The 27,758-nt window shown below is 45.0% G+C and overlaps 2 protein-coding genes across 4 annotated transcripts in view; both read right to left on the bottom strand.

The window, feature by feature from the left end:
- LOC119382637 (ribonucleoside-diphosphate reductase large subunit) overlaps nt 1–6,424 on the bottom strand; it is a 30,460-nt gene extending 24,036 nt beyond the window's left edge. Inside the window, exons 1-3 of the mRNA XM_037650429.2 lie at nt 6,279–6,424; nt 5,952–6,040; nt 4,685–4,862 (exon numbers count right to left, since the gene is read on the bottom strand). Of these exons, the coding sequence (XP_037506357.1) occupies nt 4,685–4,862; nt 5,952–6,040; nt 6,279–6,297 (286 nt within the window). The 5' untranslated portion in view covers nt 6,298–6,424. The remainder of the gene's footprint in view (nt 1–4,684; nt 4,863–5,951; nt 6,041–6,278) is intronic.
- A 2,744-nt stretch (nt 6,425–9,168) lies between these two features.
- LOC119382636 (restin homolog) overlaps nt 9,169–27,758 on the bottom strand; it is a 107,637-nt gene continuing 89,047 nt past the window's right edge. For all 3 annotated transcript variants that reach the window (XM_037650424.2, XM_037650426.2, XM_037650425.2), the window contains 10 exons: nt 22,876–23,135; nt 21,079–21,160; nt 20,154–20,258; nt 20,007–20,062; nt 16,283–16,388; nt 14,909–15,081; nt 14,202–14,321; nt 12,571–12,668; nt 11,789–11,919; nt 9,169–10,838 (listed from right to left, as the gene is read on the bottom strand). In XM_037650424.2, coding sequence (XP_037506352.1) covers nt 10,381–10,838; nt 11,789–11,919; nt 12,571–12,668; nt 14,202–14,321; nt 14,909–15,081; nt 16,283–16,388; nt 20,007–20,062; nt 20,154–20,258; nt 21,079–21,160; nt 22,876–23,135 — 1,589 coding nt within the window. In that variant the 3' untranslated portion in view covers nt 9,169–10,380. The remainder of the gene's footprint in view (nt 10,839–11,788; nt 11,920–12,570; nt 12,669–14,201; nt 14,322–14,908; nt 15,082–16,282; nt 16,389–20,006; nt 20,063–20,153; nt 20,259–21,078; nt 21,161–22,875; nt 23,136–27,758) is intronic.

Here is a 27,758-nt window from a genome sequence, read left to right as displayed (position 1 = left end):
GGTGATTTTAACGCTCCTTTTCACGCGTGGAACTACCCGCATGACACGGTCAAGGGCAGAAGCTTATGGCTAGAGGCGGGAGATGCGGGACTTTCTCTACTGACGGACCCGGTGTTTCCCACTCGACGCGGCACGTCCTTGACTAGGGATTCTGTTCCGGATCTCGTCTTTGTTAAAAACACTGGCTCAGCTGCGTGGTCGAATCTGCTGGTAGACCTAGGTAGCGATCATTACATCGCGGCCACCAGCCTCCAAGTGGAGCAGAAAGGAAAGAAGACCTTCTCGGTGCCTGACTGGGACAAGTTCCGGGAGGTTCGCAAGGCCCGCGCCTCCAGTGGCGAAAAGCCCGAGAGTCTTGAGCAGTGGTCCGAAGGCATTTTGCAGGATGTCTCCTCCATCACCAAAACCATAGAGACGGATATACAGACAGACACAATGGATAGCAGGCTGGCACATCTTCTCGAGGCCAAGCAATCCCTCTTTGAGAGGTGGAAAAGGCAACGCTTGAATCGCTATCTCAGGAAAAAGATGGCCGAGCTCAACAGGCACATCGATGAGCACTGCCAAGCCCTCTCTAGGCAGCAATGGGACGACATTTGCAATTCAATCGACGGGCAGATGCGCACGGGAGGCAAGTGGAACCTTCTCAAACACTTGCTCGACGATTCCGGCACCAAGTCAAACCAAAGAGGTGTCCTCGCTAAAGCGCTGCATGAAGCCAAGAAGTCGTCTTCGGAAGAGGAAGTGCTGGAGAGGCTAGCTAAGAAGTACCTGCCGCTCAGAACTGTAGCCGATGATGCTGCTTACCCAGTATACAAAGGAATGCCGAACACTGCGCTGGACGACCCTTTCAAGGTCAGCGAAATCCGCCGCGCCCTACACGACCTAAACGGTAGGTCGGCACCTGGCCCTGATCACATTACCAACAAGGCACTCAGAAACCTAGAGGACGAGTCGATCGACTTTCTCACAGATGAGATAAATCGCGTTTGGAAGGAGGGAATAGTGCCGGAACAATGGAAAGTGGCAAAGGTCATACTCATCCCCAAATCCGGTAAACCGCCAAGCCTGGACAACCTCCGCCCCATCTCCCTAACGTCTTGTGTAGGGAAGGTGGCTGAGCACGCCATCCATAACAGACTCATTGAGCATATTGAGACCAACGACCTCTTCCCTCACACCATGATAGGTTTCAGGCCAGGCCTCTCCACCCAGGATGCCATGAAGCTTATCAAGATCCAAATACTGGACAGCTGCACTCAGGACACGAGAGCCATCCTCGGCTTGGACCTGGAGAAGGCCTTTGACAACATCCATCACGAGTTCGTTCTCGACGCCATCTCCAAACTCCACCTAGGTTCGTCCTTCCATGCTTTCGTCAGGTCTTTCTTGAACAGACGATGCGCCGTCCTAAAGGCTGGAGATTTGGAATCAAAGAAAATGGAGCTTGGTGGAAGGGGCACCCCACAGGGATCAGTCATCTCACCGCTCCTCTTCAACATTGCAATGGTCGGCCTCTCGAGAGACCTAGCCAAGATCCAGGGCATCGGTCACACGATCTACGCGGACGACATCACTGTCTGGTGCGCGGGAGGCAGTGACGGACAAGTCGAAGCCGCTCTCCAGGAAGCTGTCGACACTACAGAGCGTTTCCTTACAGACACGGGACTCCGGTGCTCCCCCAAGAAATCGGAGCTCCTTCTTTACAGCCCAACTAGGAAGGGACCCAAGCCGCAGAACTGGAAACCCCCCACGGAAATTGACATTAATCTCTACACCAAGTGCGGAGATCCGATACCCAAAGTTTCATCCATTCGAATCTTGGGAATGACACTCGAAGCGACGGGCACAAATTGCTTAACCATTCACAAATTGGCAAAGAAGACGGATAGCGTCATTGGTCTAATCAAGCGGGTAGCTAAAAGGCGAGGCCTGAGCGAAGAGAACCTGATAAGGCTTGTGCACGCTTTCTTGCTATGCCATTTCACGTATGTAGCGGCTATGCACGTCTGGAAGAGGGCCGAGCGAGACAAACTAAATGCCATGATAAGGAAGGGGATCAAGAGCGCACTCGGACTACCAAATTACACACGCACTGACCGGCTCCTGCAGTTGGGTATCCACAATACTCTGGAAGAGATTGCAGAAGCGCAAGAAAGGGCGCAGATTGTCAGACTCTCTGGCACCAGGGCGGGCAGACGGCTTCTCATAGAGATGGGCGTCCCGCCCGCCAAGGTTGAAGACACCTACCAGGGCCTTTCGAAAGGGCTGAAAGACAGCATCATCATATCCCCCGCCCCGCGCAATATGCATCCCCAGCGCAACGTGGAAAGAAGGAAGGCCAGGGCGGCGACGCTCCTACGTCGGGCGACAGAACTTCCTGGCGGCAGCTGCTTCGTAGACGCGGCCCAGTATGCCAACAGCAATAGTTTTGCAGCAGTGTCGATCAACCACAGGGGTTTGACCGTTAACGCCGCTTCGGTACGATGCTCGTCGTCGTGTGCGGCCGAGCAAGTGGCCATCGCCTTGGCCCTTCTGGATGATAAACATGAACATATATTCAGCGACTCCAGGGCAGCCATCCGCGCCTTCAGCGTTGGCGCCGTGTGTAAGGAAGCCTATCGCATACTGGAGGGCAAAAGCATCACCACCCACACTCTCACGTGGTTCCCCGCTCACATGGGATCCATCAGGGGAGGCTCCACAAACCTGAACGAGCTGGCCCACTCCACGGCGCGAGGTCTCGCTTTCCGCGACCATGGAGAACTCCCTCGCCGGCCCGCAGTTGTGGAGAACAGAGATCATCCGACCACATACAACGAAATTACGCAGCACTTCTATCTCGGCAGAAGAGACTTTCCCCTTCCTAACAAGAAATTAAATCGAGCGCAGGCATTGACTCTCAGGTTACTGCAGACGGGTTCGTATCCCAGCCCGGCTTTATTACATAAAGTTTATCCCGACATTTATCCCAATAGCTCCTGCAGGCACTGCAACGAATTCGCTAGCCTAGACCACATGCTCTGGCGTTGCCCCTCGTTACGGGGCACGGACCAATTCAATGAAGACAAGTGGCTATCCGCTATCAAGAGCCCCGATGTCGGGGCTCAACTATGGGCTGTCCAGAGGGCCCACGATGCGGCGGTTGGGCTTGGCCTGACTGTCCCAACGTGGAAGCGGCCCGCTGCGCGTTGAGTCGTGCACCTCAGGACTTACAATAAAGTTTCGCATCCATCCATCCATCCATCTGCCGTAGAATGTTTTTGCAAGTATTTTTCTGTTTTGAACATGTTACTGAAGCATTTCAAGTAAAAATTAAATTGGCAGTTTTCAAACAATTTTTTGTGATTTAATCAGCACTTAAGGGTTAAACTACTTGAGTGCTTCATAGCTTTGAACTTGGAATCACCGTTAATGGGGCTCTGCAACACTTTTTGAACATGGTCAGAAAACACTGCTGATCGGTAGTCGAGGCTCCTGTGAACATGCGAGTAAAATATTACAGCATTGCATGCGGCAGGGAATTTACAATTACATTTCCAAGATAGCTTGATATCGCTCGCTCTTCTCTCAGCAAATTGCATCCTTTGAGGGACCAACTAAGTCAGTGAAAGGGAGGGACACGACCATTAGCTGATTTGAGCATACTGTGCTGCATAGTCATCACATCCGCCACCACGTGTCCACAGTGGCAGCACCAGCGTGCTCTTGAACGCACTGAAAGTGAAGCAATGCGTTCAAACAAACAAAGAAAAAAAGGACTGCTCAAGGTCATGACGCGCACTGACGTAGCTTCTTGGCTCTTCGTCATCCCCACCCGTGTAGCTCTGAGTGCGTTCGCCGGGACGAAAAGAGAGAAAAAGCACTTATAGCGTGGGACAAATCCCTGTAACTACACTCATACCTGACGAATTCAAAAAGTTTTTGAGGCAATAAATTCGTGAAGCAATAAATTCCGACACTGAGGTCATTCGACAATTACTTGAAAAAGTGTTGCAGAGCGGCTTTAAGATCAGTGGCATAAATCCAGTTAAATCACAAGGGGGGACACATCTTGCCATGGCGACCATTTTGTTTTTATTTTTATTTGCTTAAAAAGTAGAATTGTGCTTTGAAATAACATTTTAAGACACGAGCATGGGTTCCCAGCTCATGTAATTGCATTGTTCTATTGAGTCGTCTCCGAAAGCGATCAAACGGTAGTTGCGAATTCAATAGTCTCACACAACTGAAGGGTATGGAACACAGGCCTACAGACAGGAAAGAATAAGCAGACATTAACAAAAAAGTTATTGTGCTATACTTAACTCTCAAGCAAATCAAATATATGGCGTTTGAAAGGCAAATCTCAAGGGGGGAAAATGCGAGGGGTGTCCCCCCCCCCTCAGCCTGAACACAAGGGGGGTCAGGACCCCCCCCCTGTGATTGACACCAGTCAGATTACCGACTTCATAAACCAGAATCCAGCACAGATTTTTGAAAATGACTATCCTGCAATAACTTGTGGAATTTGCAAACGGCATCTTGCAATCTATGGAAGATCACGCACAAATACAGGCAGGTTTCCTTGACTTCAGAAAGCGTTAGGCCTTTTAACCACGTTTGAATACAACACAAACACACTGCAAACTAGTTTTCATAGACTATGAAATGCCTGACAACAATTCGCAAGACAATTTCTTACCACTAAATACTTTCTTGGTCTCTTTGTGCAGATTGGAAACTGCAATTCGGGCAGCCAAAATGGCATAGTCAGGGTGCTTTGTGGTCATGGTGGCTGCAGTTTCAGCTGCCAAATTATCCAGCTCAACTGTGGTAACTCCGGGATATAATCCATTAATGACCTTCTGAGCAACAGAGCACTGAAAAGAAATGACAAGTTTATATAGAAATGACAGAAGCTCGGTAAATATTTGCAGACAAACGTGCAAAGAAGTGGCATGATAAGCAATCCTGTAAAAAACTTGACACGAATCTTATGAAAGACACAGTCCTATTTAACTGAGGAGGTTGGTTCGCAATTTGAACTAAAGCACAGACCTGCAGACAAGAGACCTATGCCTCATTTCCCTTTCTTGTCCCTCATCTACATTTAAACACATTAGTTTGGGGGTTCGGATATTTTGAGACAATGGAAATATGTGCAATGATCAAAATGAGCCTCGAGATTACACGTCTCATGGTTCCCCAAAGAGACAGTGCCAATCTGAGTAGAAAAACCAGTGAAACCACTACAGGTTACTTTACTGGCATTACGAGCCAACCAACAGCCACTAACAGCTGGCTTCTGCAAATAAGCTATTTGCCAGTGCATACATGCGTAATATTAGCAAACGTAACCCCACATTATATACAATGAACGACCGCTTAATAGCAGCACGATATTTGGTGTTGCTCGAGTCGCTACTCTAGACATCAGAATGCATGTTAAAAAAGGGGGAGAATTAACTTTCACTAAATAGAAATGAAAAAAAAAACAACATTGATTTTGCATCTTTTGAATTTCGAAGTCATTTACTGAAATGTTGTGTTTATGCTAGTCAGTGACCCAATACTCTTTTCTCCTCGTCGTTTTGTGATCAGTTATTAAAGATCGTAGTTACGGTGACCCAGCGACGGTTAGCTGAACAGTCCGACAATGAGTCACTTCGACGAGACAGCTAGTGCTCGAGTCGTCGGAGCTCCTTGAAAGATTGCAAGCGCTTCCCGTAAGACAACGTATCATCCCGCCTTTGCCTAATCAGTAAGCAAGGGCGTAGTTTGCATTACGGTCGTGGTCCACGCCTCAGAATACTCAGGAAGTGTGCCAACGGGCCGGACGTTGAAACGCACACGTTATTCTATACCGAAAGGCACGCGATCCCGATGTGATAAAGGTTACACTTCAAATCACACCAAAAACTTTAAACCGGCAATCTGCGAAAACTAAACTTCAGGATTATCAGACTTACAGGGTCAACGAAGTCCATGTTGAGTCCATAGCAAAGTTTGTGAATCCTCGACGTGATCTTATCGAAGTGCACGGGCTCCTTGCGGCTGTCTGAAGTCAAAAGAAACGACGGTAAGAGTAACAAGTACGTTTCGTGGTAGAATAGAAACTTTGAAGTACGCGATAGTAGTCTTCACCTGCGAGCATATTGTGTTCGCCTGAAGGGCAACCGTTTCCAAATCAGGCAAAAAGCGCGAGTGAATTCGCTCGCTGCACAAATCCGACAGAACACTCGTCTGGGTGTGCAGACTCGAGAACGCGCCTGTCAGCAGGTTGCTCGGAAACTTACCTCGTTTGAGAACGAACATTATTCCCGCCTGAGCTTGTCCAGACACGTACGAAGGCGCCCAACAGAAGATTTGCGCGCCAGAAACCAGAAAGACCGTGAAAAATGGCGCCAAATATGCATACCACGTGAACAGTCCGTCCAATCGCAACACAACAGTCCAGCTGTTCGTCGGACCAAAACGTTTAGCCAAGCAAGGTCAATTCAAACAAGAACATTTTAGTTGCGCCGAGCATTAATTGCTGTCTTTTTCTAACGTATTGCTAATGTGTGCGTTCCAGTCATGTTTGTTGTAACTTTAAAAAACAGGATGTCGTTCCTGTTTCGGTTTTAGCGATGCGCTGCGATCACACCGTGACTGCGATGCACAATATAAATGCGTTGTGTGTTACATCGATCAATACAACTACTGAGATCACACGCTGCCGAGCGCATTTCGCATGTGGCGATTTTCGCAAAAACGAGGTCCAGCTAGTCGTGATAAAAAATAACCTTATGAACGAAAAGCTTTGTGAAAGTGACATGACATGGAAATAATTTTCGTTCATGGATGGATGGTGGAACTTTATTAAATATAGTCCTGAGAGACGCGACTAGCGCGCGTTCATGCAAATAACTAATTGTGGTTTGTGCTTGATTTACTGTATATGGCTCCTAAAGAAGCCGTTTACGGTGACTGGATGTAGTTCGTGCTTGTTAGTCGTGACACATACCAAAAGCAATCACAAATAAGAAAATTTTGCCAGCATAGGTAGTGCTCTTTGTAAACGTAGGAGCCTAGTACTACTTTTTAAACATGGACCATTCATACATCAAGGTTTTCTCCACTGTTATGCGTCAGCAGCAAAAACGGATCCGTTTTTGCTGCTGACGAGAAGATGCAATTAAATGACGCTGACGAAACCCATGTCAAGGAACGAACAAAGATTTAAAATTCTGATGCTCTCAATTCTGTCTCGTGAAGTGACAAGTAGGACGGATGCACTGAGGTATGGTGGTCATCACTGGGAATCTTGTGTGACGCCAGACTTCGTGCTCTTCTGCAACTTTAACGAGCGCTAAGGTATTCCTTACTTATTTGTGCTCAATGTCACGTTTTGTAATGAAAGCCAACACCGCAGACCTTCGACGTGAAAAGGTAAGCAAACGCGAGAGCGCGGTTGTAAACGGCTCCGCCAGCCCTCCCCGTAAGCGAAAGTCGCGGGAGGGGAGTCTGCTCAAGGCAGTATATTAACTCTATGGCTCAAGCAACTCCGATTGCGCGCAGCGCCACCGCCGCATGCATCCCCGAGGCGCGTCGATCAGACCCAGAATTCATCCAGATCAAAATTAATCGTGCAATGGCAACAAGAAGCATATCGGCATCGTAATTTTTTTTTTATTGAGCAATCTGCATACGTCCATTCAACTTCGGCCAAGCCTGGTGCTGATAAGGAAGTGTCCGACATTGGCAGACTGGACAGCCGAATTCACGCCAGAATAACACTGCCTTTAACTTCACTTGAGAGCTTGGTTCTCTTTTACAGTCAACTTTAAAGCCCAGTGTGTGTGTGTGTGTGTGTGTGTGTGTATATATATATATATATATATATATATATATGCGCAGTTCCTTCCATTGTTCAAACATTACAAAAAATATTTAAAAACGTACAATCTGATTTCACAGCAGACTTGTGGTTGGTAGTACTGGCACTTTTGAAACACATGCACATCTGCCTTCTGTAGCTATAAAAAATAGTGTTGGAAAAGAGACAGCTGTATGTACTGGTGCGCGTAAGCACAGCGCTGTTACAGTTACCAAGGTTCTCTTGAGAGGAAGTGGTGACAGAAGGTTGCTCGAAGTCGACACTGCCCAAGTTAATTCCAAACAACCTTATCCAGGCTACCGGATGCTAGACTTGCACCGGGTAAAATTACTCCTGAAAAATGACCGCCAGAGTGAATGTGCATCAATCCAAACCAATACAGTATTTTGTAACAATTATTTTCTTTTTACAGTGAAGCTGTAAATGGCTAGGTGGCGGAAAAATGTGGTAGTCTGCGAGTGCACATAAACAATCATCAGGGACTGGTATGTGCCACAGAAATTGGGCAAGCCCCACTACTCACCACTGGTCCACTAAAAATGAAGAAGCAATGCTCGCATATGCTACCTCGAAGTGTCTCCGCGTGTTTACACTAGTTTCTCTTCAGATTTTGTCAGCATATACAGCTAGCGATAATACCCGCCGCAGCCTGAATCGACAAAATCCTTTAGGTATTAATATCTTGTAAGCCAATGTCACCAAACGCAAAGTTTCAAGCGCACCCAACTCTTAAATGTAGTGACAGGGAAATCGAAACCTACAGCAGAAGACACTTCGATAGATCCCAGCTTGTGATGAACACCAGGCTTGCAGGTTTCAGCTTTGCTGGTTAACCACCTGTATGAAGAGCTAGGGCGGCGATTTCATTTTGATCATCCTTATAGGCTAGCATAACGCAAAGCCTTACTTATAGCATTGGCCGATGCGATGGGTAGTGAGAAATGTACAGAAATGAATGAACAGATTCCTTATGAATGGTACCAGGACATTCATATGCAGACATTAAAATTTCATAGTGGTGTGCAGTCCATACAAGAAAATGTGAACTCTAAATGAACGTGCAAATATTTTTAAAATAGTGGTTTGGGAAAGGTGGCCGACGTTGACAGCCTAAAAGCAGCACAGTACACTAAAGTGGAGTAACAAAAACAAGTCCCAGGTTCTTTACGCACCTTGATGCCAGTGCACTGCATGAGCAAATACACCTATTTGCCAGAAGGTGTTTGGGGTTTCTCGCTGAAGGGAACTTAAGCAAGCACATGGCTGCCACAATGTAGCGTGCATAAACATGGACACCATGGGACAAATGTGGTCTCAAGTTTTATTATCTTGCTGATGTGCAAACAGTGGAACAGTGCATGCTCTCGTAAATATAGCTGCACTTAACTAGGGGGAGAAAAAAATGGAAGCTAGAGGGGAGGGAATTGAAATATTTATAGTATTCAAAACGAAGTCAAAACACTTAAGCTCTGACCATGTCGCCCAAATTCACTTGATAGATTAAAATAAATGTCAAAGCAACGTTGCAGTAAATAACTTTTGCAAAGCACAGCTTGCAACAGTGCTTTCCTCTCTGAAGTATGTGCCATGCATTCAACGCCAGCTATCACAGCCTCAACATACCAGCAACATTATTTCCATGTGAGGAACTAAAACAACAGTAAAAAAAGTAAGCAATCTAAGAGCACAATTACTAACAGGCAATGAATGTTGATCTGTATAGACAATTTTTCATGATGTACACTTTTTAAAAAATTGACAGCATTAAACAGCCAAAAAAAAAAAGTTTTCAATGTATCAGTAAAACACTTATCACAAGGATATAAAAATATAACACATACATCCCTATTCTTTTTTTAGTTAAGAAAAGGAAAACAAAGGTAAAGGAGCTGAAAAGAAATGTCCCTCCACGAGAACACCAGAAAGCCATTTGCAACGTCTGAGATGCACATTTGGTAGCCGCCACTTGCCGAACGATGGCAACAAAATGGTCCCACAAAGTTTTTTTTTTCTTTCAGGACACGCACGAAAGCAGCTAAAGAAGATGACGTATTCAGAGAGCCTGCAGTCACAAGAAGCAACCATTCACACAGTCAACAAAGAATCATTAACTAACACAGTGAGGAGTGAACAGACATCAGTTTGACTAGCAGCCCATGGCAATGGCGATCGTGGATGGAGCCGACGAAAAAGCGAGATGCACAAACCAGCGGGGGCGGGGGGATTTGCAAAGAACAAGGGGGCCCTCGATGGAGACACATGGTAAGTAGTGCCTAAGTACGTCCGCACCTAGCCTGCCCCATAGTCGATCTCAGCCTTGCTTCCCGACAATCCGCTGCATCTTCATCTGGGGCCATCTCTTCGCCCGCCGACGAGCGAGGAGACCTGTTTAGCACGGCACGCGTTGCGGTGGTCGGGGTGACGCGCAAGCGCGGCACTTGCGAGCCCCTGGCTCTGGGCAGCTGCGAAGTGGATGCACCGCATCTTGTGGAAGAACGTTGCGCGGCTGCTGCGCCTTGTCAAGACGAGTCCACGCGAGGAGTGTTCGGGCTTACGGAATCTTGTTGGAGAATGTCGCCGTCCTCTTTGACCCACGTCAGCCTTAGGAGGTCGTCCTGAGAGCAGGGAGAGTTCTCGAAGGTAGGTAACGATTCGTCGGTGCTGCCATCGCCACTGACATCTGCTGTGAAGGACGCGAAGAGCTGCTGCACGCAGGCATCTTGCGGCGGCGAAGTCTCGGACATGCTGCGACGCATCCTGGGTTGAAATCCCTCGGAGGATCCGCGTGGAAGGGAGTGGGACGTCTGGTTGCTTCGGTGCAGCCCGTGTGCTCCACCCAGCAGTCTGCCTCCGCCGTTGCTGGCACGCGGAGACGACTGGTGGTCGGCTGCGTGCCAGGACTGGGACATGGCCGTTGGGTCAGCCACGGAGTACCGCTTATGGGCCGTGCTACGAGCCCTTGCTTTGTTCCCACCATCTGCAGTATCCGCGAGGAAGAAAGCAGCAAATATGTTGAGCCTCTTCAAGTGCCAACCAACGTATTCTTATAAGGTAAGAGGCTTAGGGGAAGATTAAGATTCTTGGAACACTGGGTGTCGCTGGAGCCAGTGTTTTGACAAGCGGACAGATGTTGGGAAAGTTGCAGCCTCAAAGGAGACAAGTCTGCTTGTCAAAACGTTGGCTCTAGCGACACCCATGTTTTAAGGAGTTTTCATCGAACCAACATTCTGTTAATCAAGCAAACAAATGCATGTCATGCAACTGCAGCACCACTAGAAGACTTGCCAGTGGACCAGGATAATGATTTCGATATTCTAAAAGCCTCTATAAGAAATCCCAGTCTGATCATTCATGCATAAGTCAACAGCTGTTTTCAACACTACGTTATGCACATATAACATACAAGACAACAGTTTTGAATAAATTAATAATTATTAAAGCTTAAGAGCGCATCCACTTCAGTCCATATTTAGTTATGAAATAAACCAAACAAAAAAATTTTTAATAAAATAAAATTATGACAACGCTCTGGACAGACGCTTTTAGGGAGTTATTTTCAATGAAGGGGCACTGACAATTTAGCTGCTGAGATGGCCTTCTACCAAATATCAACAGTGAATATAGCTTGGAAAGTAATTTATATGAATACTGAAGCTCGCATGCGCAATTGAGTGGTATAAGTTGCACCTTGCGACACTGACATCGCATTATGGCTGGAAAAGTGAATTTTGGCTAACAAGCTATACAACAAACGAAAAATTTCTTTTCCCAACCCACATCCCTTTAAGTAACAGGCAATAAAAGTTGAGTTTTGTGGGTGCTACTTACGCACGTCGAGCTGTGACATAATGAGAGAAAAGTCAGACGGCAACAGTTAGCCAAATAAGCAACCCCCGCAGGTGAAGAGCGAGCTGCAGTAACTCTTACCACGCATAGGAGAGCTGACGCTTTCGCGCAACTTGTACTTCAGCTCCTCGTTGTGCATGTCCAGCCGAGAGAGCTGGCGGTTCTGCTTCTCCGAAGTTTCTCTGAGCCTGGCATTTTCCACAGACAGTTGGCTGAAATGCACGTGGCAGATGACATAAAAAACCTCCCGTTAGTATGCGGCTGAAGTGATCTGCCTCATTACCAGTGCAGCACAGGGTAGGCAATGTCACAAAGGAGAAATCTCATTATGAACACAGAGAATTGCTTGAAGAGGACAGAAGGCTGAAGAAAGTACTTTGATTAGAATTAGCTGTATGAAGCACTCAAAGTGCGACTGTTTGGCACTAGCTGCATGGCAACAAAAGGGGGAAGGCACTATCTTCTTTTAGACTAGTATTATAGCTTCTTGCCAAAGCTATATCTAGCCTACCAAGGATGCTGTTGCGGAGAGCTAGGGGTTAGTCTTCATCAATTGGCTTCACTAATCCAAACGAAATCTTGCTACATAGGTGGCATGAAGACAGAATCTGCACACCTTTGCTGTCACAACAGTGTATGCACAGCGCTGAATTATTTGGAATAAAATGCTGCCTCAATTCGAGTTTGTGCTGCCTGCATTGCTAAAACTAATTGTTATTTTCTTACACTAAATTTGTTAACTTGCTATCACCACAGAAAGTGCAAGACAAAGAATGAAGCGATTGATAAACAGCAGTACCACCAGTAGCAATGTCTGCTATGCTTTTTGCACAGTACTGATTTTGCACAGCAAGGCTCCTCACCTTTGAACCTTGGCTTTTTCGTTCAGCAGTTCCTGAAGGTCTTCAATCCGTGCCTCCATCTTCTGCATTTTTACCTTGCACCGGTCCAATTCCTCCTCCTGCATGGTCACAGATTTTCTTGGTCAGTCAAATCAAATGCTTTCCCATAATCTATGAAGGCTATATATGGGGGCTGGTTACATTTCGTGCATTTCTCTACCACCTCATTGATAGTGTGAATATGTCGAGTAGCCTCAATGAAAAATCCTGCTTGGTCTTTTGGCTGACTGAATTCTAAGGTGGCCGTTATTATATTAGTGATTACCTTCGTAATTAGCTTGTAGGCAACGGACAATAGGCTGACTGGCCTGTAATTTTTCAAGTCCTTGACATTCCCTTTTTTATGGATTAAGATGATGTTAACACTATTCCAAGATCGTGGTACGCTCACAGTCAACAGATATTTCGTATACAGGGTGGGCAGTTTGTCTAGAACGACCTGTACACCGTCTTGCTTACAGCCTGCTTGTCTATTGCGTATGGCCTAATCACGAGAGCCACGTCGACGTTTTTCATGCTACAAAGAAGCAAACTGTGTTCGCATGCTTGGTTTGCAAATGTGACAGCCACCGTTAGCTTGGTGCCCTGCAGAGAAGCTCTCACAACAACGAAAAGAATTCAAGGGGAGCACTGACCCTAAAACCTACACGTCACTATAAATTTACATATAGGACTACCGCAGTTTCCCAAAGCTACCCCCAATAAAAGAGTTTGGATGGCTCCGTAATGTTGCATTAATTTTCTAATAAACCTTCTTTGTTGACTTAATTTGCCCAATTTGAAGCATTTTCCAACAAGACCGATTCCAGTCGAATGTCCATTTTCACACCTTTTGAAGAGCATGGGTAAAATATCCAGCGAAATTTAACTCCCTCACAAACGCGTGGCAAGTTTGTAGGTCTAGACAATTGGTCCATTCTGGGAGCTGGTTCCAAACTTTCAAGAGCCACATTTTGAATGCTCCGTACTTGAGGAAACGAGTGCCTGATGTAAAAAAGAAACGATATTTTTGGCTCCCTACCAAGACATCAGTATTTTGCAAAACTTCAAAAGCGATAGTACGCAACTGTACTTTGTTAACGGTGCTGTAGTACTTACTTTTTCTGCTAGCTGTAAATAACGAAGATGCAAATGCTAAAATATGAATCTAAATGTTTGCTCGATGCAGCAGACAATTATTGAGCTGACAATGATAGCCTTCTGCTGGCAAGACCCAGAATTCATAAGAATTTTCTTTTACCTAATTGACACACCCTGCGAAGTGTACATACTGCACTATTGTTCCAACAGACGCCAAAGTTGTGTTCTTGCACGAAATTTTGTCTGCTCACTAAACTGTTTTCTCTAGAGCATCAGTCACTGTCTGTGTTGACCTTGTATATCTAGAAGACAAGACCAATGCAGACAGTGTCTATGCACTGTATCTAGAATGAAAGGTTATGATAACGAGTGGTGCCTGCTACATTCTGCAGTAAGGGTCCTTAACAGACAAAATACCAAACACTGTACGAGCATCGCAATAAACTTTGTCAGTCGGTTGCATAGCCATAATGAAGAGGCATGTGCAGTGGAACGCACAAAGCAACACTTGCCTTTCTTTCCAGTTCTATCTTGGTATGTTGCAAGTTTTGTATCTGGTTGGCACGCATCTCAAGAACCACATTCAAGCTTTCCACTTCCTTTTGTAGATCTGCATTTTTCTTGGAAAGCCACTGCAAGAGGACAAAATTGTGTATTTAATTTGCAGTGCACAGCATAGTGGCAAGGTACACCAGGTGCATTGAAAAGCCAGAGCTAACCTCAAATAATGAACCGACAAACTGTAGACAGTTCAAACTGAGGCCAAACTGTTAAAGAAGTGTGAGGTGAAACATTCAGTTATGTTAGTTACTTTTGTTATAATACTTGCAGAATATGTACTTACTGCATATGGAGTGCATACTTACTTTGTTCTTATATAAGAAAAAAATAAGCAAAAAAGTGTGTGCAAAAACTGTTTCGATGTTCCCAGGCAAGACAATCTTATCGTTACATAATGTATTTTACCCTAGCCAAAGCTAGTTAATGGTTTGTTCAACTACAACAATTGCACATTGAACACTACAAGAGAAAGCAGAAACAAATAAGGTCAAACAACTTGACTTAATACATATGAATTCATAAACCAAAATGTATGAATGCACTATGACAGAGCCATTATTAAAGGGTACATTACACTCACTCCAGTTATCACAAGAAAACATGAGTATCATGGTGAACTATTTGATAGCCAGTCAAGTCTCATGAAAACCACACATACCTGGATCTTGGCATCTGTGTCCGAGAGCACGGATTCCTGGAACTCCCTGGCCTGTTGCTGCAATTGCTTGTATTGTTGTTGAAGGGCTTCATACCTCTGCTCAAGTTCTTTGTAACGTGCTTGATGGTCCTCATTGATGGAGTCCAGTTGCAATGAATACTCCTCATTGATCGCTGCAAGACAACAGTGCCCACTTACACACCCAAAGAAGACATGCTTGTAGCAGTTAAGTCAGTTAAGTCATAGAAGTGGTTTTGCTATTATAAGTGCAATGCACTGCAAACAACAATCGAGCTAGAATGGACAACGGATGTGTCACAGTAGCCCAAGCATGGGAAATGTACCTGTCGAGGAGGAGGGCCACTAAATGCCTTTGCCGCAATCTATGTTCCCCCCAGTGCTTTTCCAGTTAACTGCCTCATGATCTCTCGCTCGAGCTTGCTGCAATGCTGCCGATACTTCTGAATAGTCACTATTAATAACTTGAACAGAGGTGATGGAAAACGAGGCTTACAGAGCTACGTTGCAGTGTTAAGCTTACTGAGAATATTTTGGCAGATTACTTCTACTTTACAATGACCATACTCTATGGCTACCAAACGTTATGGAGCAAAGTAGCACCTCCAATCAGAGGGTCACGTAATTGCCCCACTGAGCACAAAGTGCACATGGCTACATGCAATAATGATATGCCTTGCAGGCCCAAAATATGCGATGAAGGATGGCTTGTGAGCTGTAACTTTCACAACAGTGTTTCAAAGAACTAGTGGTCCGTCAAATCATTTAAATTATGCACAGCCCATACTATAAACTACTATCAGCATAAGAAATGTGTGAAGGAGCTAGAAAACACCTTGCATGTACTTGAGCCTGCAATTGTGAAATCACTGTCACAATTTTTATTACTGTGCTTGTTTGAGCTTGAATCAAGCCATTGATACAAGTACAGGAGAAATGGAAATGAAAAGGCAGTCTAGTCGATACCTATTTGCACATGCATTTGCACTGACAGTACATTTCTTTTTGTATTCACATGCCTTTTAATATTGAGTGTCAAACAGCAATGAAACATGCATTTTTTTTTTGTGTGCTTGAATATTTGGGGCACAAAGAGTGGCTGTTATTCTATATTATGAGATGGTCAACATAAAAGCAAGTATAGCACTAAAAACCCGAAAAACAGTAAGGTGCCCTGAAACAAACGGCTACTGCAATGATGGGCACTCAAGCTAGTAAAAACTGAATGTTAGCTATGTGGGATAGATATATATCTCAAGTTACGGCAACTTCTCTGCTCACTACTAGAAGCATGTCGCTGCCGAAGTAGATTCTCATGCATGAGAAGCAATCTGTTCAAACACAGGTCCCACTCACCATCAATCTTTTCCCGGTGCCTCTGTTTCATTGCGTCCAATGTTTCATCATTGCTTTTGCGGCTGCTGTCGACTACATCCGTGTAAAATGTCTTCATTTCTTCGAGCTATGAAGGAGAAGAAATGCACAAGCCACTCTTGTTAGAGATGTGACTGAAGGACACTGCTGCAAAAGAGTGCAGCACAAGTAACCACATTATACACACAGGACTCTGTGCATTTTCCAATCTAGTATCATAAGAATATTACGTGTGTTTGACTAAGCCAGCTAATGCAAATTACAAGCCAAAGTGACTGTAGGCTCACTAAACGGCCTATGTCATTCCCAGCAAGTGCAGACGCTTGATGCACATTGCAGTTTTTATGAAGAGCAGCACTTCAAAATAAGGCTTCGTAGACGACCTTTACACAGAAGGACTTAACAGCTCATAAAATGAAGCAATAGTATATGGGAAGCACAGTGTTCTAAAAAGAAGAATATGCTCTCGGCCTGAGGTAGATACAATACTATTGTGAAAGAACGCCAGGCCTACGCGCAACGTGCAGCACAGTCACAGCGAAAGCTCAAAGAGTGGCCTTTCTAGAGCCAGTTCCAAACTGTCTTGGGGCATCTAATATACAAGTACACATGCAAGGTACTCACTACGCCATAAATCAAGTTTTGTGAAGTAGGGAAGAAGCTACTATGCTATTATTGGTCATTCTACGGAGAAGCGTGGTACCCGCTACACATCTGTAAGGCATTATGTGCACTTTGTGCTGTGGCTGATGACGGAGAATTATGGCTGACTCCTTTGTAATGGGTTTGAAGCATTCAAAAACACACTTGTTGCGCATTGTGTCACGCCTGGTTGTTATTTTACTCTTCTATCACGCTACATTACATATGTTAATGCCATTCCCTGCCCGACATGATGGCTGTATAGGGTCTTTTTGCAAAGTAGTTTCAAGCACCAGCGTGGCTCTGTGGTAGAATACCCGATTGCCACAGAGAGGGCCCCAGTTCAAATCCCATCTGATTCTGGATATTCTTTTTCTCCTTTCATTTTTTCCCATTTCTCACGATAGCGGTTATGGACACCGGTGGCGGCAGACAACTACGGTACCAAAATCGGCTGTTGTGATCTCATAACAGCTTTGGCTGTAAAATTCTTTCAAGAGAGCACGCAGATGAAAACAAACAGACCAGAAAGTTGCTGACCACTTGCGATATAGATAGTCAACATACAAGATTGAAGGGGACCATATGGTAGTGATGCAGAACTATTGGTAAATTGACTATCGATGGCATCGATAGTTTTTTTGAAACTATCGATAGTGTAGGCAAACTATCGATAGTACTACTATCGACAAACTATCGATAGTGCTACCTGTAGTAGCATGGTTAATATTACCAGCGATATTACTGCCAGGCGTGTTTATTGCTTTGTTTTGATGTATTCGGTTTTCACCCATAAAGACAACGCTTGACGCAAACCGCGCCGTAATGTTTGAGAAGCTTCACGATTGTTTGAGATCATTCTGTTAAGATTACGTGCCGGACGTGAATAGTCAAGTTTATTCAATAGCTTACGCGAGCACCAGTGATAACGCAGGAAGGTTCGATGACTGATGTATAAAAGACGACGTGTTCAGGCGATGATCAGATTACTTGACGGCCGACGACTGTTCTCGCCGCTATCAGTGCACAGCCTGCGTCACTTGCATTTCGAGTCTTGATTTTCTGGGCACAAAATTGCCCAAATAAAGGGCTCCGCATTTCCCACTCTTGTTGCAGCAATCTTCACTGTCACAACCACGTGACCATACTATTGATAGTGGTATGAATAATGATGATGTTGTGGGCCGGCCATATTGCCAAAATATTTGCGATAGCCTATTAGCTTCACTTAATTTATGAGTAATTCTTGGCGAAAGAAATAAATTATTTTCGCAGTGAAAATGGTGGAATATGTCCATCAGTAAATTCATATGCAAAAGCAACCAGTTACACCTTACATTTAACAAACTTAGTTCATGATATTTTCTTTATTTTGAAATCATAGAATGCAATATAAGTTTGAAGCCGCGCAGTTCCACTACATATAACGCCTTCCTTTCCGCTACAGCTGAATCGTTTGACTTTATGATCATGTGTCAGCAATGCACTCAGGTGAAGAACACAAGCATGTCAACTTTCTTGCCCTTCAGCCTGCTCCTCTGGCTCTCCTATGTACCACGGGCACGGGGAACCAAGTCTATTCTGCAGTGAGTTTGTGCTCTTGACTTTATACTATCGATAGTACCATCAAATTTTGTACTATCGATAGTGCTATCGATAGTATTTACCATCGATAGTTTGATAGTGGCTCAGCTATCGATAGTACCATCGATAGTTCTGCATCACTACCATCTAGCCAAACTCACCCACAAGGTGAGCACCCTTTCTTTGAACTGATGGCTCTTACGAGTGTTCCATCAGTAAAAGGACTGCTCACAAAGGCTGAGTGCTTCAGCTATCAGCTTGGCAAGCTGAACATTGGACTATTCTGAAGTTGCTAGTTGTGGCATTGCCCATGTTTGAGAAGGCGATTTGTGTAAAGACAAACCCTCCTTTGCAGCCTTGGAGCAGTTTTAGGCTTGCTTCTCTGAAGTTTTTATGGCTGCCTGCAGTTGACGTGAACCACATGACTTCCTAGGCTGTTGTGAAAGGCACATTCTGGAGACATCTATGGTGGGGTTGCTCACACCCTCTGCAAAGTCATTTTTGCCTCATGGCGCCTGCACGTCCTGTGGTGTAGTTAGCATACTCGCAGCCGTGCAAGAGATGTTGCCGCTCCAGCAGTGGAGCCGCCGTGGCAGCTAGAGGCTACCCAGGCACACAAGGAAGGGGACTTCTCTTTTTGGGGCTTGGCAAGCCAGTTGAACGTCAGCGATGCTGCATTGGTGGTACTTTGTGCGCATTCTGTTGATTGTGTGTGTTATACTGGCATTCTATGTTATTATTTGTCATGTTACTTTAGTTATTTGTAAGATTCGTCTGGCGGGCTCGCCACTGTGTGAAACTTACAATAAATCTCCATGTGTTCGTTATAGTACAGTGTGTACTGCGTCCATTTGTTGCATGAGCGTGGCTCTCTCTAGACCCCACACTATTTGACTTTTTTTTTTTCATGATTTTGCTCGCCCCGACGTCTCTTATGCATTTCTGCCTCATTGAGGTCAGGGTGGGTGGAAAACTGCCTCCAGTCTCGGCAACCTGCTCATGATGGGGGCCAGGTCAGCAGAAGAACATACAATAAAGGAATGGTTGTTAGCTCAGTGTGTCAGTGAGTGCTTCTTGCCCTCTGTGCCAAATCTTTGCAGCACATTTTCCCCAAAAAGCTATACATAAAACAGCTTGAGCAAACAAAATTCCACAGTATTACATATCGGACAGTGCATCTGTATGACCTGCTCGTCATTTTGCACCCGAAATATGGCTTTTCTGCTTGCACCGATTCTAGGATCTCTAGGCTATCCTCAACAGCACTCCTGGTTTAGTAGCACTGTATGCAACTGTTTTGCTCAACCTCCCCAAGCCGGTACATGTGTGAGGCATTCCCTCATAGCAGCTTTGACGTGCCAATGCTACTTATCGTCAGTGGAAGAGCCCACGTATGTCACTTCCACAACAACAAGTGGTAGAGTGATGAGCTGATATTGCTCAACTGTACATCACAAAAATATGCATGCGCAGTACTTGCCTTCCGTGCATGAGCCTCCAAGTACCCTGTCAGTTCGTTTTGGTGGGCTGCCTCCACTAAAAGCAAAGAAAAGGCACATTCATTGGCACAAGCCCCATACACGATCATGCAGATGGTGGAAGTGGACATATAGCAGCAATGACTCACACTCTTCCGTCCTCTTTTTGTGTGATGCTTCCAACTCTGCCCTCAATGCAATGATTTCCTTTTCATGGCTCTGCTTGAGCTCTTCTATGTTGTTCTTGTACTCCTCTGTAGTTTGCATGAAGCAAAAGAAAGCAACAACATATACTACCTGGATTATGCACTAAAAAGCTGTTGTTACAGGGCTGACAAATTATTCCCATACTAATTTGGTGCATTAAAGGTAGTTATTGATGTCTGAATACAGCACCAGCCACCAAACCTGTGCCAGTATGTGTGGAAATAATGCACATACCAACTAATATTTTGTGATATTAGTTTGTAGCACGAAGCGACATGAAAATCCATAAGAATTTCTCAGAAGTCCATATGGAATCCTGAGAAATCCGTATGGATTTCCTTGTGGCTTCGTGCTATGAACGGGTGGTTGTCTATTTTCCCTTTCTTAACCCTTCTGCCACCTTGTGGGATTCCGCAGAACCGATTTGCAATACGTGACCAGTTGCTTCGAGTTGTCGAATTCGCCCTCGCGCTGCCAATTGCTAGCTTCCTGGTTAGCTCAAGTGGTAGAGTGACCGCCTCGGAAAGGCGTTGGTCCCAGGTTTGAACCCCGGACCAGGACGAACTTTTTGGCAACTAAGAGGCTTTTTTTCTGAGAAATCCGTATGGATTTCCTTGTGGCTTCGTGCTACAAACGGGTGGTTGTCTATCTTCCCTTTCTCAACCCTTCCGCCACCTTGTGGGATTTCGCAGAACTGATTTGCAATACGAACTAATATATTTTCTAATTAAGCTGTACTTGCGAGTAGTACCGTGAACACTATGAAGAAGTAGCTCCATGTGCTGAGCATATTTAAGGTCAGTATTCAAGGACAAGGCATTTCTACACTGAGAGGGCACAAGAATGCTTTTCAATCTTTGCTCTCACCAATGGCAATGCGGGCCTTCTCAATCTCTTCTTGTGATTTCCGCAATTCCTCAGACAGCTTTGGAATACGGAAGGAGTTGTTCTGCAAAATGGAAAGAAAGCAGCGTAAACAGATGAACAATGCACAATATAGCTTTAACCCCTTAAGGGCTTATGACGACCTAAGCTCGTGATGAGCAGCCGCCACTTTTTTGCTTACGACGACCTGTGGTCGTCATGGGTCTTCTGCAATGTTCCAAGAGGCTTTTGACGAGCCCAGCTCGTCAAATGGTGCGTTTCTATTTATAACACAGATGGCAGCATGGGTTCCGTCAATGGTGCTTTTGTTCAATGAGCGTTTGTGCACTTGTTGGCGGGATGCGCGCCTTGTGTTTCCCTCGCGTCATAGAGGTTTTTGACGAGCCCAGCTCGAGAAATGGTGCTTTTCTATTTACACCATAGATGGCAGCATGGGTTCCGTCATTGGCACTTTTGTTGAATGAGCGTTTGCGCAACAGTTGGTGGAATGCGCGCGTTGTGTTTCCCGCGCGTTTTATTAACAAACATGGCCACATGCTGACGGAAATGGCAAAAACATCCGCAAGGAAACCAGGATCTGGTGCAGGTGGTGTGAGAAGGCTCTCTGCGCAGTGCCGTGCGTCGAACGCTATCACACTAAGTGAACTATCAAGGAATAGTGCATTTTGTGCGCGGCAATTCAATTCCAACCTTTACTTTCTAGAATTGCAGAAAGTTTTTGCAGAATACACCTCAAATGCCCCATGTATTATAGAGTAATACATGGTGGAGCGAAGAATGACCAATAAACCATTATTATCTGCCGAAAAAAGTTTTCGCAAATATTTTTTTGTTTTGAACACATTACTGAAGCATTTCGCATAATAAAAAATTTGGCAATTTTGGAACATAATTTTTTGTTAAATGAGCCCTTAAGGGGTTAAAGACTATTAAATGGCGACACTGATGGCAGAATCAATTTTCTACAAAGCAAGTGGACATTTTCTGCAAAAGAAAACTGGCATAGGTTTGTATTTATTGTTTATCAGGGCAGCAGCAACGTCACAGAAAGCTTTGAAAGACTGACATCAGCAATCATACTGGTACTCATGATCATACGGCGCGTGCACACATGTGTAACTGAGGGACAAAATATGCTGCGTCCCGCGACAACTAGTAGCTCTTTCCCAATCTTAGTGTGCTTGTCCACATGACAACAATGTACTGTGGCAAAAGTGGCAAGCGTTCTGCATGCGACAGACCACGGGCAGAAAATTTTACAACTGCTTTAGATGCCTCATCAAACGCAGAAAGTGACTGTTGGCGTCGGCAGTGTCAACATGAATGATGAAAAGAATCATTTGCTGACGTTACCCTATGACCACATTACATGACATAATCACACGACATCGCTGCTTGCTTAAAGGTGGGCCATGGACGCACTGCAAAACCACGTTGCATGTGGAAGGCTTTTGGGTGAAACCAATGCAATTGACTGTGATGAAAAAGAAGAAGATGGCTTTCACCTTCCAGTCTCGCGCAAATGCATAAGGGACCATGCAACTTATCTTTCTTTTGCGATAGGGCAAGAGCCGTTTTTCAGGAGATTTATGGCTGTGAACGTACAATCGGGAGGATTACTCAAAAGTTCAGTAGTCTCCCGGTAAAATCGGGAGAGTTGGCAGGTATGAAACTAGACAGCTCACTTCCATTCCAATTCAGTGTAACCCCTTTGTGAGAAAGGGCTTCTTGGTAGAAAATTTCATATTAAGGATGAAAATAATGAACAGTCCGGATTACCTGCAAAACCTGCGCATTGAGGTGCTGGACAATGACAGCGAAAGAGGCAAATCCAGCAGAGGCATGCCTGAGCTGCAACTTGAGCATGGTAAGCTCCTTCGTTCTCGACTCGCACAGAGCACCCAGTCGCTGGATCTCCTTGGTGAATTCAGCTTTGGTCTGGGCCTGGATTCGCGCCTCCCCTATCTTGCTGGGAGGACCTGTGCCGGGACCTTGGGAATTCACCCGCGTGGCTGCTCCTGCTGTGCTTTTCTTCGTATCTGCAAACAAAACGTGAATTCAATTTACTCGCAAATTAACAGGGGTGCAGAATTCAAATACGAAACCAACCATATTATTTAAGAGTCAGTTGTTCTTTTTAAACAGCAATTCCATTTTAAGAGATTTCTGCTTACTGAGAGTCTACTGCAGTGTGCAAAGAAACTGAGTCATCCCATTCATATCATACGCCACTTCTTTAAACGTTAATACTTCCGTCTGCTGTAGTGCCTATGTCTACAACGCTAGATTCCATGTCTAAGGAGCTGCACGCCAATATGTAGCTTTTGCTGCAGCCGCTTATTCCACTAAGAATAAGTAGGCTAAGGGCTTTCCAGGGTAAACGTGTTCTTTTTTTTTCCATGTGTACTTTTTTCTCTTTGTCATACACGTGTAGTTTTTGTGGCACAATAAATGTTGCATACTAGGTCATTAGTGAGAGTTTTATGCACAGACGTAAGCCCAATTCATTTCTCAGTGCAGTGAAAAATGTACAACCCCCTGTGACAATAACCAAAGCAACAACGACAAGTACTTAACGCGTAATTGACAAAATTTGAGAGCGCAAGAAAAAAATACGGCACAAAAGCTCAGAGATGGGACAACCTGGCCTTCGCGCACTGAAAATTTTCTCGAATTAAAGGTACATTTAGCATATTTTTCATCTCATTGACAAAACCAAATATGCTGAAAATATCTCATTTAAAGGATTTATTTGCTAAATTAGGTGAAGCACATTAGCAGAAAACTGATGCCATCCTAACTGGACATCAAAGAATGCAACAATAGTTAGTATAAACGTCATACTACATAAAATAGTGGACATAGTTTCTATCAACATGGTATACATTAATACAAGTTAATATCATAGCACATACATACCGAGTATACAACATAATACAGTACAATGATGACGCATAAAACCTGTAAACTTCCATTATCTGCAGAATACCATGAAAACAGCCTCCCATGGAGGGTCGCACGGAATGTGTTACCATTTTACGGATGTTGCAGTGTTCTGCATGCAGCAAGCTTTACTGTATTGAATAACGGTGCAAGAACAGAAATTGTATTCGGTTGCCTCCAAAAGATATCCCGACACAGTCATCATAATATGAAATAAAGGAGAAGCATGCAAAAAATATCATTCGCAAAACAACTTCTGCGACAAAACTACCGCTTAATCTTGGAAAAAAATTGGCTGCCATCCCGCCCTGCGAACGTGAATGTCCAGCGAAGCTGTTTCAAACGCCACGCATGCTGATGGGGGGGGAGGGTATGTTTTATTATTACTTTAGAGTAATGGTAGCGATAATGGCTTTGTGGTTGCTGTGGTAGGCTGTGATTTGTTCCGTGACCATTGTCAAGAAGATAAATTTGTTCCTTTCATTGAGCAATGAATTCACGCTGTTCTTCTGGTGTCTCATTTCCGTGGTCTAACCACATGCAGTCTTAGAATGAACTGAATGAGTTGCTAGACGGGTCTCCCTGTTATATATGAAAGCGGGAAAATGTGGGGAGAAGGTAGGGCCATTTGATGTCATTCGAAGCCCTTGCATGCAGTGCAAAGCAACTGCAACCTAATCTTTACCGGGAATGCGTGGGAGGGTGTTCCCATTGTTCATAGGTGCCTTGTCATCCATCATGCGGTTTTGATGCTTTTTTTGTGGTTTTCTTTATAGAAACGAATAATGAGCTCTATGCTGTATGCCTAATTGCAATGAAAGATATGCTGTTTGCCTTCAATTGTTAAAGCGACCCTAAACCGCCCAGAGGTTGAAATTTACTTGTGGCGTTGCAGTTTGCACGAGTCTACAGTGAATGCTAGCAGAGTTACACGCATTTGCTAGTTTTTCTCTTTCCTTCGCTACGCTGCGTTTGTTGGCTCATCTGTCCATCTCTCCGAATGCCTTTCCTCAGTGTCCGAGGTGAAAACACAAGGAGCGCGCACATCTGCTAGCAGAGGAGCACGCAAGCGTCTGTGGTGAGTAGTGGGATTTGCCCAATTTCTGTGGCACATACGTGCTACAGAAGTTTTGTGCTGTCACCACGCCGTGAAATTTTTCGGACCAACGAGAGATATACAGCTTCGCTGTAGAATAAGTTTCCCTGCATGCATTAGAAATGAAAGAATTTCTGAAGAAAAGCACTGTACAAGCAACGTGCGAGGCATGGAGATAGAGACAGGCGTAATGTAAAAGCAATGAAAGTTCACTGTGCTGTGCTCCTCGATACTCACGAGTTCAAAAAAGAAAATAAAGATAAGAAAAGATGGGGCAGAAGAGAACAGTTATTTGATGAAAAAGAGCAAAGGAATGTGCCAAAGACTGAAAATTTTCTACCACAATGGACCAGAATACGTTATTTTAAGATATCTAAAGTAAAAAAACAAATTCAAAATGTTCACAATTTGAAACCACACTACCAGGCACACTGTGGCATGCAATGGCACCGCGAGCTCCTAATTTAAACAGCTTGCTAAAAGAAAAATTAATGTGGTGACTCGGGAAAATAAAATTGAATTAGAAATTGATTGCTTTAACAGCGACATAAACATAGCTTAGTATTCACCTTCAGAAGTCTACTTTTAAAAGTACTCTCCTGGCAGATTTACAGTAAAAATGATATTTACTTCTACTACCAAGCTACAATAGTTCATATTGCCAGAAGTTCCAACTATAGGCTACGAAGGAGTAGTGACATGACATTTCAGCCTTCTATGCCTCTTTCTCTTTTCAGTGGATGAAGGTCTCAGATATCTAAACCTAGGAAGTAAAATAACAGCAGACCTTGGTGATCCCAGAATCAGCTCAATGAAATCATATGCGTAAGTCTGTTTCGTATCTTGGAAGCTGTATCGGTGATAATGTGGGAGCAGACCAACGCAGCGTTTTGGCATTCGCTCACCTCATATGCTGCTTCTTATAGCATGGTGCTATGTGTATAGCTGCATACCAGGTGAGCGAACGTCAAAACATTGCAACAATCTGCTTGTACGTGACTATCTGCGGTGTTAAGAAGTCCCGGCAGGCAGCTATTTGGAAGCGAAATCAAAACTGTTACTGTAAAAAGGTTATTAAATTACTTGGGACATTCTGAGGCTTACAGGGTTTTCTCAGCATTTAGAGGACCTGCACTTGATGCAATTTAAGAGTCGCGCTGCACTTTAGGCGCATCCTATTTGACACATTCATCGAAATCCAAAGTCAGACACCCTCTTGTACTCCATACAAAGAAAGGGCACGAGGCTCTTCATGAGAGGCCACAAACTCCCAACTAAGCAAAGGTTACAATGAAATCGCCCAGAAGCATTTATTAGTACATGCACTTGCTTCTAGATAATGTATCAAATTTTACAGTGCATGCCCAGACGAAAAAAGTTCAATTTCCAGCTGGATTATTGAACCGGAATTCTTTCCAGTTGGAAAGACTCAGGGTTCAATAATTCAGCGTGAAGTGGATGAACATCCAACAGGAACACAGTCAGTTCTCAGCTGGAATTCTGCCATATTCTAGCTGGATATTCGTCGACACAGAGCTGAATTATAATGTTATATAGCTGAATTATCGAACCGGAAATCGTTCCAGCTGGAAAGGTTCAATAATCCAGCTGGCAATAGAACTTTCTTTTCATCTGCGAGGGGCACAACAAATCAAATGCAGTGTCTGCTCCCGACTGTCTTGTGTTTGTTTATTAAGCATGTCCGTGTCTGGGCGGCACAAACACCACTCCGGAAATGGGCAATCGTCAAAGTTTGTAACGATGCGAAGTCGGAAGAGCGGAGGTCATATGGACACGCGCACGCTGCCTCGAAAGCAGGACCATAGAGAAATGGTGGAGTGCTAGGCTACGCACGAAAAGAGCGCGCCACTACGCACGCAATAAATGGCGAAATGCAGGCGCCTCGCGAAGGGCGCCTGACAACCGCCACGCGCCGTCCGAAGCATGCATGTTGGGTGACATACAGCATTTGCTTGAACGTGCCCTGCGTTTCGGATTGCAGCTGCTAAATCCACGCCGCCGTTCGCGCTGTCTCTACACGTGTCTCCATGCTACGCTCGTGAATCGTCGCGAGAAGACGTGCGCGCTTGAAACAACCTTGAGCTCGAAAAAGCGCGCGCGTCGCACGTCTTCGAAGGAAGCAGATGCGAAGGTGGGCACGACGTCGTGCCGCGAGGACTTCGCCGACTTCTATTCCAGTCACGCCCAGACCACAAAAGGACCGAGACCTCTCTGCCTCCTTCCTCGCTGATCTCGTCAATATTAACGTTGGTTAGACGAGGATGCGGCCGTATTCTGGGCAGAACAGAACAGCAGGTACGCCGGAAGTCTAGCGGACGTCGACGTCTCCGAGCAAAACGCGTTCGCCATCGAGGAGCGGCTCGTCTCCCTAGAAAAAAAGGCCGCCGCGCAACGATCAAGGTGCGGCACTGAGGACGCTGACAGAACGACGCTACCTCATAAGGAAGCTGGAAAAAAAAAAAAGAATAATGAACACACACACGGGCACGCAACTGGGACCATAGAGTTAATATACTACTGGGACCGCACGTGAGACTTTTGCTTTCGCGCGGATGTTCTCGGATGGGCAACACACCTGCCGGTGGAATCGGCGAAAGTGGCA

The sequence above is a fragment of the Rhipicephalus sanguineus genome, chromosome 2 (genome assembly GCF_013339695.2).
Source record: "Rhipicephalus sanguineus isolate Rsan-2018 chromosome 2, BIME_Rsan_1.4, whole genome shotgun sequence".
NCBI classification, from domain to species: domain Eukaryota; kingdom Metazoa; phylum Arthropoda; class Arachnida; order Ixodida; family Ixodidae; genus Rhipicephalus; species Rhipicephalus sanguineus.
This window is presented reverse-complemented; position numbering and strand designations above follow the sequence as displayed.